General features: G+C 45.7%; 1 protein-coding gene and 1 long non-coding RNA gene across 2 annotated transcripts; one reads left to right on the top strand and one right to left on the bottom strand.

The window, feature by feature from the left end:
* Nucleotides 1–4,091: 4,091 nt before the first annotated feature.
* On the bottom strand, nt 4,092–12,037 carry LOC137547126 (polyubiquitin-C-like). The gene is made up of 2 exons (XM_068270360.1): nt 11,929–12,037; nt 4,092–7,384 (listed from the first exon to the last, which is right to left on the bottom strand). The coding sequence occupies exon 2, from the start codon at nt 7,376–7,378 to the stop codon at nt 4,181–4,183; it is 3,198 nt and encodes a 1,065-aa protein (XP_068126461.1). The 5' UTR covers nt 7,379–7,384; nt 11,929–12,037; the 3' UTR covers nt 4,092–4,180.
* A 261-nt stretch (nt 12,038–12,298) lies between these two features.
* LOC137547127 (uncharacterized) lies at nt 12,299–12,899 on the top strand. The gene is made up of 2 exons (XR_011026491.1): nt 12,299–12,522; nt 12,721–12,899. It is a non-coding gene; the product is annotated as an uncharacterized lncRNA (long non-coding RNA).
* Nucleotides 12,900–15,657: the final 2,758 nt, after the last annotated feature.

Raw genomic sequence — 15,657 nt, 5'->3', positions numbered from 1 at the left:
CTGATTCGAGCGGCCAAGTTTTTTGCACTTTTTTTTCATGTAGCTAGCCTAGCGCTAGCTACATGATTGCCCCCTCTGTGCAGCGTCCCTCCCTCCCCTCGCCGCTGGCGCAATGGCCCGTCCAGAAATCCCGTTCTGAACGGGATTTCCTGGCGGGCTTCCCCCGTCGCAACGTCACAGGGAGACCCGATCCACCCCTCAGTGCTGCCTGGCACTGATTGGCCAGGCAGCGCATCAGGTCTGGGCGCTCATTACACGACGGATAGCAGCGGATCGGCGGCGATCGTTTTCAACACGCAGCAAGCAAAGTGCTTGCTGCGTGTTTTAAAAACAAAAAATATTGAAATCGGCCCAGCGGGGCCTGAGCGGCACCCTCCAAGGTCTCTGGACGAGCTCAGCTCGTCCAGAACGCTAGGGAGGTTAAATAGGGGTCACTAGTCGGGTTCCTATACTGCCCTGGCATTTTATGGGCCCAAAACCGAGTAGTAGTCTGGAAACCAAATGCCTCAAAATGACTGTTCAGGGGTATAAGCATCTGCAAATTTTGACAGGTGGTCTATGAGGGGCCAAATTGTGTGGAACTGGTCATAAGCAGGGTGGTCTCAGATGACAGGTTGTATTGGCACTGAAGTGCAGGAGGTTCTCAAATCGTGAACTGGACATGGTGGCAGAGAACATGGGCATGTGATTTATTGGGTGCCTAGACCAATAAGACTACAATACATTCTTTGAATAGACCCATGTTAAGAAGAAGGCCCTAAAAGTGTTACGTTCAGAAACTTGGAGTGGTTTCCACCGAAAAGGCTGGGCATGGTAGCTTCTTGGATTGGCGGTTGCGTATTGTGTGGCATAACGGTTGGTCTCAGCCACAATTAAGTCGTAGAGACCAGCAGTGATCAGGGGGAAAAAAAATTGTCACTGCAGTGCAGCGGGTGAGGGTTTGGCCGGGTGATCAGAAGCCCACAGGGGGCAGATTAGGGCCTGACCTGATGGATAGGAGTGCTAGGGGGTGATTGATGGGTGTCTCAGGGGGCGATTAGAGGGGAGAATAGATGGGGAGGTGATTGGAAGGGGGTCTGAGGGTTTGGCCGAGTGATCAGGAGCCCACACGGGGCAAATTAGGACCTGCTCTGCTTTAAAGCCTTAACCTCCCTGGCATTATGATTAATTTCAGATTTAGAGTCAAAAAGCCATGCATTTTTCACAAGCTTTTGAAAAATAAATCAACCACAGATCTTCAGCAACTCCTTCATATAACTCACTCAGGCTTGGGATTACCGCTCTGAGCTGCAAAATTCCACCCCAAACCCGATTTGGGATTAGTTTACCACATCTAAGTAATATGAGGGACTATTAAGTATAGTCACTCACTGGCAAGAGGTTACCCCACTTTTATAGCCCTCCAGTATTCTTCCATCATGTGGTTATTTTAGGAACATTCACACCTTAACATGTAGTCAGATGCACATAATTCCATGTCATTTTGTAGCAGAGGCGCTATACCCAGCTCTTGACCAGACAGTGTACCCTCCAAAAACCGTTTGCCTGAAGACGCGGGATTGGTAGCCGTGAAACGTGTTGCACTTTTGGAATTATTAAATGTTACTTTAAACTGCAAGTAACTTGCCCGTTGTCCGGCCATTTCTTCCAGAAGGGAGGCGAGCCCACCCACTTCGCCCTTAACGATTTTAATTAATTTTACTCTACCTGGCACCTCTGTTATCCTGCTACAAAATAATTTAATCCACCCTTGGTGGAGGGGTGTATCCCCACTTTTTCCTATCTACAGAGAGCGACTTCTTAGACCTAAGCAGGGTCAGGTTATAATTTTCCCCTCCTGCTCGCCCAGTGGTTGCCTTGGTGGCGACCTACCTTTGTGAGTATAATCACCTTCTTTATCACCAGATACCATTACATTAACATACTACACCATATTGGGCTCTCGGTTTCCCTCTCTGCATAATTCCATGTCAAGTCAAATGTTATACTAATTTATGTAAACATCCAGCATGAAAATGGACTGAAGCCGCTATGGAATTTAACAGTTTTTCACACTTAGCATAACAGCATGCATCAGCTTATAAATTCCATCTCATTGACCATCCCTGGAAGGGAGTAGAAACTTCCCTCTCCAAACTCGAGAGAATGTTGCATTACTAAAATGCACTGTAGAAAGTCTTCTGAACCCTTCACAAACTACAGGTAGTATTAATCTAACAGCTCTGAACACCTCACCAACAGGTTGTGGAATAGTACAGCTCAAATTATAAAAAAAAAAAAAATTTCAAAAGCAATCCTTTGGCAGAGACATGGCAGAGAAAAAGTCTAGCTGGCAGAACAGTGTGCAGTGAAGAGGGGGAGGGGGGACACACGACAATATCTTTATATAGGTCCTCGCCAGTGACACATCCATTAACACACATCCTAGTCCAAAACCTGTTTAAAGGGATTTCCAGCCATCAGATTATTAACACCAACTTTGACAGCAACATGGAAAAACTTTACAGTGCATTTCTCTGACAAATGTTCGTAAGTCTGGTGGTCCTATAAAGTGAACCTAAACAGAATGATATAGATTTTTCCTTTTAAAATACCAGTTGCCTAACTCTCCTGCTGATGTCTAAGGCCCGGTTCACACTTGCGGTGGCCCTCCGGAATCGCCGTGCAGGAGCCGCACCGCTTGCAGAACGGACGGAACGGACGCACGGCATAGCAATGAAAGCCTATGCGTCCGTTCACATGCGTCCGTTCTGCCGAACCGGAGCCGGACCGGATCCGGACTCCGTTCCAACATGCGCTATTTTTTCATCCGGCTCCTCCGGCAGCCGTATCCGGGGCGGAGCCGGACTGCACCATCCGGCCAATACAAACCAATGGGAACCGGAGAGTGCACAACACACTGGCTGAGAAATCCGGATGTTCTACCCCACTTCCTATGGGGATTGTTGCGGCGATATTGGATGGGGACACATGGGCAAGCATTTTGGAGTGGAGCAGCACAGCTGGATCCGGAGATGTTGGCAGCATGTCGGAGGTGGAGGTGAGTGCTAAACAGCAGAGGGCCTGATTCCACAGGTCCCCCTTCTGCTTACCTCCCAGACCCCAACATTTTTTTTTGTTTTTAACGTAACTTTTGCCAAACGGATCCGGATCGCATCCTGATGGACACCTGATGCAACCTGACCGGATCCGATCCGGATCAGAACCGTACGGTTCCGATCCGGATCCGGTCAGGTCATCCGGTCCGTTTGGCAAACAACCGCTAATGTGAACCGGGCCTAATACTTTTAGCCACAGCAACTCAACAAGCATGCAGATCAGGAGCTCTGACTGAAGTCAGACTGGATTTGCTGCATCCTTGTTTCAGGTGTGTGATTCAGCCACTACTGCAGCCAAAGAGATCAGCAGAACTGCCAAGCAACTGGTATTGTTTATAAGGAAACATCCATATCCCTCTCAGTTGGAGACTGAAGCGAGTAAATTCTCTTAACTTTTATTCATTTTAAGCACCATAAGCCCTGCTAAACCACCACTATCCCACAGCAAAACAAAGGGTTTATACCCCCAAATCCGATCTCCTTTGTCTGGGGAGCACTTCCTCCTTCAGGCAGAGCTTAGGGCTGTAGCTCTTACTCTTCACGCATCAATCCCCGCCCCTCTTAGTCTTTCTTCACTGAGAGAGGTGGAGATCCGCCGGCAGATTGACGCGCATGGAGGCAGAGCTGCAGCTCAAAGCTCTGCCTCCATGAGCAGCAAAATCCATGACCAAGAAAGTTGTGAAATCTGCAGAGGGGATTTGGGGGCTATAAACTCCTCATTTTGCCGAGGGATAGCGGCAGTATAGCAGGGCTTATGGTGCTTAAAAGAAATAAAGAGAATTTAGACTCGCTTCAGAGTCTATTTAAGGTTGCCTTTAACTATAAATCTTTTCTGGAGACATAGAAAAGTAAATCTACACAAGATATCCTAAAGAGCTGAACACCAGAACCTTGCATAGAATTACTCCTTACAAATAGACAAGAAGCAACTGACACCTCGACAGCCAGTTTGCAGTTTTGATTTGACACCTGAAAAATCAAGAGGCAAAAACATTCAGTGTGCAACAAACTTTATTTTACAAACATGTCAGTACCACAGCTTACAACAGTGCAACAAATAGCAATAAAAGTTCTTTTCAGATTTAAAAGCCACCTCTCAGCCGTAGCACAAGATGAAGTGTGGATTCTTTCTGGATGTTGTAGTCTGAAAGGGTGCGGCCATCTTCCAGCTGCTTGCCGGCAAAGATCAACCTCTGCTGGTCTGGTGGGATACCTTCTTTGTCTTGGATCTTTGCTTTTACATTTTCTATTGTGTCACTGGGCTCAACCTCCAGAGTGATGGTCTTGCCTGTGAGGGTTTTCACAAAGATCTGCATACCTCCTCTCAGCCGCAGTACAAGGTGAAGTGTGGATTCTTTCTGGATGTTGTAGTCTGAAAGGGTGCGGCCATCTTCCAGCTGCTTGCCGGCAAAGATCAACCTCTGCTGGTCTGGTGGGATACCTTCTTTGTCTTGGATCTTTGCTTTTACATTTTCTATTGTGTCACTGGGCTCAACCTCCAGAGTGATGGTCTTGCCTGTGAGGGTTTTCACAAAGATCTGCATACCTCCTCTCAGCCGCAGAACAAGGTGAAGTGTGGATTCTTTCTGGATGTTGTAGTCTGAAAGGGTGCGGCCATCTTCCAGCTGCTTGCCGGCAAAGATCAACCTCTGCTGGTCTGGTGGGATACCTTCTTTGTCTTGGATCTTTGCTTTTACATTTTCTATTGTGTCACTGGGCTCAACCTCCAGAGTGATGGTCTTGCCTGTGAGGGTTTTCACAAAGATCTGCATACCTCCTCTCAGCCGCAGTACAAGGTGAAGTGTGGATTCTTTCTGGATGTTGTAGTCTGAAAGGGTGCGGCCATCTTCCAGCTGCTTGCCGGCAAAGATCAACCTCTGCTGGTCTGGTGGGATACCTTCTTTGTCTTGGATCTTTGCTTTTACATTTTCTATTGTGTCACTGGGCTCAACCTCCAGAGTAATGGTCTTGCCTGTGAGGGTTTTCACAAAGATCTGCATACCTCCTCTCAGCCGCAGTACAAGGTGAAGTGTGGATTCTTTCTGGATGTTGTAGTCTGAAAGGGTGCGGCCATCTTCCAGCTGCTTACCGGCAAAGATCAACCTCTGCTGGTCTGGTGGGATACCTTCTTTGTCTTGGATCTTTGCTTTTACATTTTCTATTGTGTCACTGGGCTCAACCTCCAGAGTGATGGTCTTGCCTGTGAGGGTTTTCACAAAGATCTGCATACCTCCTCTCAGCCGCAGTACAAGATGAAGTGTGGATTCTTTCTGGATGTTGTAGTCTGAAAGGGTGCGGCCATCTTCCAGCTGCTTGCCGGCAAAGATCAACCTCTGCTGGTCTGGTGGGATACCTTCTTTGTCTTGGATCTTTGCTTTTACATTTTCTATTGTGTCACTGGGCTCAACCTCCAGAGTGATGGTCTTGCCTGTGAGGGTTTTCACAAAGATCTGCATACCTCCTCTCAGCCGCAGAACAAGGTGAAGTGTGGATTCTTTCTGGATGTTGTAGTCTGAAAGGGTGCGGCCATCTTCCAGCTGCTTGCCGGCAAAGATCAACCTCTGCTGGTCTGGTGGGATACCTTCTTTGTCTTGGATCTTTGCTTTTACATTTTCTATTGTGTCACTGGGCTCAACCTCCAGAGTAATGGTCTTGCCTGTGAGGGTTTTCACAAAGATCTGCATACCTCCTCTCAGCCGCAGTACAAGGTGAAGTGTGGATTCTTTCTGGATGTTGTAGTCTGAAAGGGTGCGGCCATCTTCCAGCTGCTTACCGGCAAAGATCAACCTCTGCTGGTCTGGTGGGATACCTTCTTTGTCTTGGATCTTTGCTTTTACATTTTCTATTGTGTCACTGGGCTCAACCTCCAGAGTGATGGTCTTGCCTGTGAGGGTTTTCACAAAGATCTGCATACCTCCTCTCAGCCGCAGTACAAGATGAAGTGTGGATTCTTTCTGGATGTTGTAGTCTGAAAGGGTGCGGCCATCTTCCAGCTGCTTGCCGGCAAAGATCAACCTCTGCTGGTCTGGTGGGATACCTTCTTTGTCTTGGATCTTTGCTTTTACATTTTCTATTGTGTCACTTGGCTCAACCTCCAGAGTGATGGTCTTGCCTGTGAGGGTTTTCACAAAGATCTGCATACCTCCTCTCAGTCGCAGAACAAGGTGAAGTGTGGATTCTTTCTGGATGTTGTAGTCTGAAAGGGTGCGGCCATCTTCCAGCTGCTTGCCGGCAAAGATCAACCTCTGCTGGTCTGGTGGGATACCTTCTTTGTCTTGGATCTTTGCTTTTACATTTTCTATTGTGTCACTGGGCTCAACCTCCAGAGTGATGGTCTTGCCTGTGAGGGTTTTCACAAAGATCTGCATACCTCCTCTCAGCCGCAGTACAAGGTGAAGTGTGGATTCTTTCTGGATGTTGTAGTCTGAAAGGGTGCGGCCATCTTCCAGCTGCTTGCCGGCAAAGATCAACCTCTGCTGGTCTGGTGGGATACCTTCTTTGTCTTGGATCTTTGCTTTTACATTTTCTATTGTGTCACTGGGCTCAACCTCCAGAGTAATGGTCTTGCCTGTGAGGGTTTTCACAAAGATCTGCATACCTCCTCTCAGCCGCAGTACAAGGTGAAGTGTGGATTCTTTCTGGATGTTGTAGTCTGAAAGGGTGCGGCCATCTTCCAGCTGCTTACCGGCAAAGATCAACCTCTGCTGGTCTGGTGGGATACCTTCTTTGTCTTGGATCTTTGCTTTTACATTTTCTATTGTGTCACTGGGCTCAACCTCCAGAGTGATGGTCTTGCCTGTGAGGGTTTTCACAAAGATCTGCATACCTCCTCTCAGCCGCAGTACAAGATGAAGTGTGGATTCTTTCTGGATGTTGTAGTCTGAAAGGGTGCGGCCATCTTCCAGCTGCTTGCCGGCAAAGATCAACCTCTGCTGGTCTGGTGGGATACCTTCTTTGTCTTGGATCTTTGCTTTTACATTTTCTATTGTGTCACTGGGCTCAACCTCCAGAGTGATGGTCTTGCCTGTGAGGGTTTTCACAAAGATCTGCATACCTCCTCTCAGCCGCAGAACAAGGTGAAGTGTGGATTCTTTCTGGATGTTGTAGTCTGAAAGGGTGCGGCCATCTTCCAGCTGCTTGCCGGCAAAGATCAACCTCTGCTGGTCTGGTGGGATACCTTCTTTGTCTTGGATCTTTGCTTTTACATTTTCTATTGTGTCACTAGGCTCAACTTCAAGGGTGATTGTCTTGCCTGTGAGGGTTTTTACGAAGATCTGCATTGTGACCTAGGAGAAACAAAATTAAAATTAAGTTTAACAATGGACCAACAACTCAATCATGTGCTTAGCAGCAAACCATATCAAAACATTTGCTGTATTTCTACACTACTGGCTCACAATTTTGGGTCAAAGGTGCTATTGCAATACTGTACGCTATTGTGAAGTGAAATAGTTGGTTATCCTCTCAGGAAGAACTAAGTTGTACAACAATCTGAAACAAAAGACCCTTCCCGATTCCATAAATAACTACAAAGAGAATGCAGAGAAAAAACAAACATTTAATAAATTAACTTTGGATACCTTTACATATAGCATGCTTTCACAGTTAGAAATTTAGTTTTAAAAAAGTGGGCTCATTTCTTTATAGAACTAAGCTGAATAAATTAACATTAGACTGTATAAGAAAATGGGCATCACATTTATGTTCAATCTGCAAAAGTAGATTGCACAGCAAACTGCAAAGGAACCATAGTTGATGCTTATGGGGGTCTGCCATATGCAGTTCCTTTTAAACAATACCAGTTGCCTGGCAAGCCTGCTAATCTTTCTGGTCAGTAGTGCCTGAAATGCACACCTCTAATCTTGTCAGAAACATTTGATCTGCATACGTGTTCAGAGTGTGGCTAAAAACCGTGGATAAGCAGGACAGCCTGGCAATGTGCACTAATAAGAAAATAAATAGGCCAGCATCCAGGTCTCGCCTTAGGTTCCCTTTAAGAACTAGCCTACTGGCACAGAAGTCTGCTTTAAAGGAAGCAGTTAAAGTTTCTCCAGACCAGGGACTTCAAAGTTTTAGTGTACTAATGCTCAAGAATGATTGTTTGCATCTTAATAGTGCAAACAGGTTTTATAGATTTCCATTCATAATTAAAATACTGACAAGCAGCAACATTTACACTTCATCACAAGAGGGATGTGTGGAGTATTACAACACTTATGGCCCATACTCACGGGCTACAAATGTCGCCGCAACACGCGACGCGCGTGTTGCAGCGACAGGTCGCCCATGAGTATGCGGCGTTGCACGGGCGCGCACCCCAAACAGTCGCTTATGTCGCCGGGCGATTGAACCGCCCAATCGCCTGGCAACAGTCGCCGCCGCAACTCCGCCAGAACTGTCGCTAGTCCGCGTGAGTACGCGGACTAGCGACAGCAACAAGAGAAGAAATGTATTGGGCTTCCGGCGGGGGGAGGAGCAACAGCTTCCTCCGCATCAGTTCCCAGGTCCCTCCGCCGCGTGTATGCAGAGGGACCTGGCGACAAGCCGTCGCCGGCCTGTCGCGCACACGCTCACGTGTGCTGGCGACAGGCCAAAAAGTTGCCCGTGAGTATGGGCCATAAAGCCTCATCTACACGGTACAATTTTCCGTCAGATTGGATCTATTAGATAATTACAAAACCAGTCCCATCGTATTCATTACATTTGAAACAATCTGGACGTCCACAAACCATGTAATTTCTTATTAGATCCATCTAATAGATCCGCCTGATGGAAAATTTTACCGTGTAGATGAGGCTTTATAACTAGCTCCTAATCAGTGTCTGCTGAAACCGATAACATGCATCAGCCCCCACTAAATGACTAAGCAACTTCATTCAAAAACCAGCTTCGTTAAATTGAAAGCACGTTGGATTGTCTTAGAAGGAATATTCTGAAAGTGACCAACCAACAAAAAGTTTAATATAAGTAATGGATCAAAGACCAATTTTAAACGCACAAATGTAATTACAGCCGCACATAAGAATAAGTACACTTATCTACAGCACCTCAGGACACAAATTGCTAAGGTCACTCCCTATTTGGGTGTATAACTTGTCAAATGTGATTGCAGCCAAGGGCAGCACAGTTAGAAGAGCAGTCAATGATACATTCAGAAACCACAGTTACCTTCCTTAAAGTGGATCCGAGATGAAATACTAACTATAACAAGTAACTTGTCTATATATCTTAGCTAAAGTTTAGATAGTTTTCACAGCAAATCTAGCTGCAAACAGCTTTAATAGAATAAGAATATTTCTTCCTGTGATACCACGACAGCAGACGTTGTTTGCAAACATTAGGGCTGGTTCAGACGGGCGTTTTTGTGGCGTTTAACGCAGCGTTTCAGACGCAGCGTTTTTTGGGATCTACTGCCATCCCATGCAAGTGAATGGGAGCGTTTAGAGCTGGCTTTTGCAGGCTTTCATGAAAGCCTGGCAGTAGATCCCAGCAATACGTCTAGTCTCAAAAGCAACATGCTGCTTTCAGAGGCAGTAAACACGAGGAAACAATAGCAGAGACCAGAACTGCTAGCCTTGATCGCTTTTCAAAAGCTAGCTTTTAAACGCTGGCGTTTGAACGCAATGCCAAGCAAAAGCTCAGCAGATGCCCGTGTGAACCAGCCCTTACACAGAGGCAGGCTTATCTGCATCTTGAGCAAAGAAAACCAATCCCCCCTCCTCCTTCCCCTCTGCCTCTGAAATCTCTGGCTAGTAATACCTCCCCCTCCTCCTGCCCAGACTGAGCTCTCATGAGCCCTTGCTGTGTGAAAGTGCCTTGGCTCTCTGAAAACCTGTGGGAGTGGTTTAGTTTATAGGGAATTAGAGCATTAAAACAAAAACAAAAAAGTATTTGGCTTGAGGAATGCCCTATAAACAATAGGAACGGAACACAATTATGCAATGAGTAAAAGTTCATCTCGGATCCACTTTAAGTACCATCAAAGGTTCTTCCATTTATTGGGAGGGGGAGAGGCAACTGCTCTCATTGTTCAAGTAATACTGTTTTTAGACATAACACTAGTTACTGAACATCAGAATACTTGCACTGATGCACAGTGAAGAGTCAGCTTCTGACCTACTTTACAGTGACCAATGTTTAAACGCCCAGAAATAAATATGCAGTATTTTGCCAAATTATTGTGCAGTTGGCAACATTACTCAAACAAGGACCTGCAACCCCATTTCTCTCTTGCTCTATACGGCCCTTCCTTGCTCCATACAGCGAAGTGGCTGGATGGTGTAATGGTTAAGGGCTCTGCCTCTGACGCAGGAGACCAGGGTTCGAATCTTGGCTCTGCCTGTTCAGTAAGCCTGCACCTATTCAGTAGGAGACCTTAGGCAAGTCTCCCTAACACTGCTACTGCCTATAGAGCGCGTCCTAGTGGCTGCAGCTCTGGCGCTTTGAGTCCGCCAGGAGAAAAAGCGTGATATAAATGTTATTTGTCTTTTCTTGTCATACAGCCCTTCCTTCACCACTGAAGCATAACCCCCACAGCAATATGCACATCACCATTGGACATATAGGACAATTACATAAGAGCAGTTCTGTGGTGTTAAGTCATTTCAGAACTGTGACACCCATGTAAAGTGGGCCTAACTTCTACACTAGCGTAAATAGTCATTTGATTGCCATAATGTCCAAGCTACATTAGGACGGAAGTAAAAACTGAACTACAGTGCAAAGGAGTGACAGAGGGACTCTGATGTATTATCAGCACCACACTACTCACTGCATGTATACAAGCCCACATATGTCTAAAGAAGCCATAGCTAGCATACACCAACCACCCTCAACAATAAGACATGTGTGCCTGCAAGACTCAGGCCTGGGACCCACTAGCAGCGCTCTTCCAAGCACTTTAGATTTGCTAATCTAAAGCCCCATGTACACCATTTAATTCCAGGCACAATCAATTGAATCCATTAAATCCGACATACCCAATTGGGATTCAATCGATTTTGGCTAGTTTACAATGAAAATCGATCACACAATCGATCGAATCCCAATCAGACATGTCAGATTTAAAGGATCCAATCGTATTCGATCGCGCCTGGAACTGAAGGGTGTAGTGGGGGCTTAATGCCATGGGTGATTTTTGAAAAGTGGGGTCCCACTTAGCAAGAGCTTTTCAAATCACAAGCATTTATACAAGAGTTGCTAGTGGGTCCCCAGCCTCAAAAACAAAGCAGTCAATAGAGAGCACAAATTGACCTTTATTCCTATAGGAGTCATACAATAACTAAGGCTTTTCGGGCAGCAGGGAACTTTAGGAAACCCACTGATGAGAAATAGCTTGCTGCATGAGACTCGTCCCTACAAAACCTCTAAAAAAAAAAAACCAAATACAAACAACAACTAGGCCCTCCACTATGAAATGCGATCGCGATTCCGATCGCGTTTCAATTTCCACCATGCGATTGCGATTGAGCTACTATACTCATTATAGTACAGCTCAATCGCATACAAAACGCGGCAGGACGACGATTGCGCTTTGACCAAAATCGCATCGCAATCGGATCGCACTAATGGAAAATGCTGCTGCAGTTTCCATTAGTTTAATGTACCTTGCGATTTGCGATTAGAAGCAAATTGCAAATCGCAGGCTAGTGGAAAAAGGCCCTTAAACCGTCATCTCGTATCCCCGCCACATACAAAGGGGCGGCCAGCAGCAAAAATGGCGCCTGACGCAGCACAGTTGCACCTCATACCCCCAGCGCCGTGTGGAAAGCGGCGTTTGCCTCTCACACCACCCACTAAAGCAAGCGAAACATTGCAGCAAGACACTCACCTTCCAAAGAATTTAAAGCACGTGTAATAGCAGAAAACTTCCTCAGTAAACGCGTAGAAGTCTATCCTCCGCTGCGGCTCGCCTCCCCTATATATCCCTTTAGCGGTGACTCATCACAACTCCTCCCACTCATGTGCTCATACGCGACAAAGAAAACTAGTTCTCGGAACAGCGCAAAATAACGGCGCCGTGCGTACTAGTCACTCGTTTTTTTCTACTCCTGGTTAATCGTACACGCAATAACATTTATTTGAGCAGCGTTGAGGCAAATTCCAAGCAATGAACAATAAGGTTAACTTACGGAACTAAATTGTCGCGGAGGGATACCACGCAAAGATCTCTTTAGTCCTCTAGAAGTTTCCAGCCGTTAGCAGAAGGAGGGTGGGATGTGGTGTGCGCTGATTGGAAGGATGTGACGCAATGTTGTTACTAGGGCTATATGGCAGATTCTTCGTGTCCTGTTGTAGGCCGGGGGAATTCTACTTCCTGGTTCTTGGCCTTTGAGAGATGAGAAATTATTTTTATCCGGAATGTATCGTTTCAAAACTAACATGCAACTCTTCTCTGATATCTATTCACACATGCTATAAACGTGTGCGTGTATATTTGTTTTAAGTATTTATACAGCACCGACATATTATGCAGTGCTGTACAGAGTATATTGTCTTGTCACTAACTGTCCTTCATTGGGGCTCACTAGTCAAAGTCATATGTCCATGTATGTATCATAGTCTAGGGCCAATGTAAGGAGAAGCCAATTAACTTATCTGTATGTTTTTTTGGATGTGGTAGGAAACCAGGGTGTCAGGAGGAAACCCATACAGACACATGAAGAACATACAAATTCCTTGCAGATGATGACCTGGCTGGGATGTGAACCAGGGGCCCAGCAGCGCTTAAAGGCGAGAGCATTAACCACTATGCCACTGTGCTGTATATAAATGTCAATGTAATAAAAATACAAAATCTTATATTTACATTGCCTGATGTTTGTGTGGCCACAGGCTTAAAGTGAACCCGAGGTGAAAGTGATATGGAGGCTGCCATATTTATTTCCTTTTAAACAATACTAGGTGCCTGGCAGTCCTGCTGATCTATTTGGCTGCAGTAGTGAACTGAATTACACCAGAAACAAGCATGCAGCTAATCTTGTTAGTTCGGACAATAATATCAGAAACCGCCAACCTGCTGCATGCTTGTTCAGGGTCTATGGTTGAAAGTATTAGAGGCAGAGGACCAGCAGGGCAGCCAGGGAACTGGTATTGCTTAAAAGGAAATAAATATGGCAGCCTCCATATTATTCTCACCTCGGGTTCCCTTTAAAGTCAGGGAAGAAATTATGTAAAATGGTAGCGGATGAAAGTGCACACATAGAAGAGGTGATGCTGTTCTCTATGTCCTTCATAGTCTCTTCACCTATCAGAAGGGCTTGTTTACTTTTTTTTTTTAAATCCCTGCAAAAGTACATATAGGGCTTTATTCACTAAAGCATGCAAAGTGTGAGCACACCAGTGAAAAGCCACTTTGCACATGCTAACTAGGGTGCTAAAATGCTTTGCAAGTGCTAACTACAGTGCTAAGTAGTTTGCACGTGCTAACTACGGTGCTAAGTATTTTGCACGTGCAAACTATTTAGCACCCTAGTTTGCATGTGCAAAGCTTTTAGGCGTGATAACTGAGTTATCATGCTTTTGTGAATCAAGCTTATAAGGTTTTATGCAGTTGTTCTGGTGCTTTGTAAAGCCTGGTACACACATACAATTTTTATTGGCCAATTTTACCACCTCTATGTAGTATGAGGGCTTACAGATTTTGAATGCAATGAACAGATGTTGCAGGTAAGCTCTCATATTTCATGGAAGTGATAGAATTTGGTCAATCAAAATTAGATAAGTGTACCAGGCTTTAGGCTTGTTGATATGACTCACATTACATTTTCATGCATACTTTAACTATGACTAAGGGCAGATGGTAAGCCTGATACGCGTCAGTTGATCCTGTGATTTTATTGCACGTTATTTTGTGGATTTCTCAATAAAGAACGGACATTTTCTACATCAGTCAAATCTGGTTTGCGGATCATCCTTTTTTCTACAAATGTACTTTGGCTTGGCTCGCTGAGATCCTGCACCAATTGGAATGAGTTATTAGGGGGTAGAGCGTACATGAACGTTTTGTTTGCACATTTTCATGCATACATGTAGTCCTTGGTTAACAAACGAGATAGGGACTATGTGTTCATTCTAAAGCTGAATTTGTATGTAAGTTGGAGTGCTGTGCCCCTCTAAACCTCCAGTGTCCTCCCTACATGCCACATCTAACCCTCTGTGCCAACTCTGTCCCCCATACCTCCACTGGGTCCCCCTGTGCCGCCTCTATTCCCGTACAACCACCGTGTCAAATTGTCCCCCTGTACATCCATTGTGTTCCCCTGTGTTTCTAATGTCCATATGTGTCAGATCTGTTTTGCTGCCGCCCCCATGCTTCCATTATGGACTAGTCCTTATACTCATGGAGGATTCTCAGGGTTTCCTTTGTTTTCAAAAGCATTTCCTGAATGACAGTTGCTAAGTCTAACTGCCAAAATAGTAAGATACCAGTTGGCCTCCCTATTTGCACACTATTTTGGTAGCTAGACTTAGCAACTGCCATTCAGGAAATGCTTTTGAAAACAAAGAAAGCCCAGAAAGTATCCCATGAGGAGATAGACTAGTCCAAAACCTGTCAGTTCTGTCAGAACTAGGCCTTACACTGCTATTGAGTGCACTCTAGTGGCTGCCTCGGAAGAGCTTTGAGCCTGCCAGGAAAAAAGCACTGTATTATTATAACTGGTGCAAAAAAAGAGCATGTATCCAGAACAAGGATTCTCTTTGATCGCTCTGAGCAGCTGTTCCACGTCTGCACCATATCTGCACTAGATTTGATATATCTGCCCCACTGTCTGTCTGTACAGGCATCCCCCTTGCTTTTTGCTCTTGTCCAAACATGGGGGACAAGCAATCAATTTCAGCTTAAATTTTAGGCAACCTGCTTTGTTCCTGGGTGCAGTAAGGGGCGTTTTGGTGCAAGTCTTCTCCCCTCTCCTTACAGCAGACCAGACTGATTGGCCAAACTTTTCAGTATGTACCTTATTTTTCGGACCATAAGACACTCCTGACCACACCTATCTTTACCAGGGAAAAACATATACTAATCCTGGTGCATCCATGGTGAAGGGGCAGCTTGTGGATTATGCCCCCTTTGCATCTCATGCCCCCTTGTGTCTGCATGTGTCCTCCTCTGTCTCCCTGTGTCGTCCTCTGCCCCCCATGTGTCCGCTTCCGTCCCCCTTGTGTCCTCCTCTATGCCACTTTGGGTCCTCCTTGTGTGCTCCTCTATGTCCCTTTGTGTCCCCCTCTGTCTCTGTTTGTCTCCCTGTGTCCTCCTCTGAACGGGCACAATACAGGGAGTCCCCGTCATTGCGGCGGGTTGGAGGTTTATATTGGCAGGCTTTCACAAGTCAGGAACTCCCTGCATTTGGACTATAAGATGCAGTGACTTTTACCCCCACTTTTGGGGAAGAAAAAGTGAGGTTAAGCTGGCCATACACTAACCCGATTTCCCGCCGATCGACAGCAGATTCGATCACTGGGATAGAATCTGCTGTTAAATTGTTCACGCAACACGCTAATTTTCGATCTATTCCGGCCCGAAATAGATCGGTCCCGTGCGGAAAATTACCGTCGATCG

This window comes from Hyperolius riggenbachi, chromosome 2 (assembly GCF_040937935.1).
Source record: "Hyperolius riggenbachi isolate aHypRig1 chromosome 2, aHypRig1.pri, whole genome shotgun sequence".
Classification (NCBI taxonomy): domain Eukaryota; kingdom Metazoa; phylum Chordata; class Amphibia; order Anura; family Hyperoliidae; genus Hyperolius; species Hyperolius riggenbachi.
This window is presented reverse-complemented; position numbering and strand designations above follow the sequence as displayed.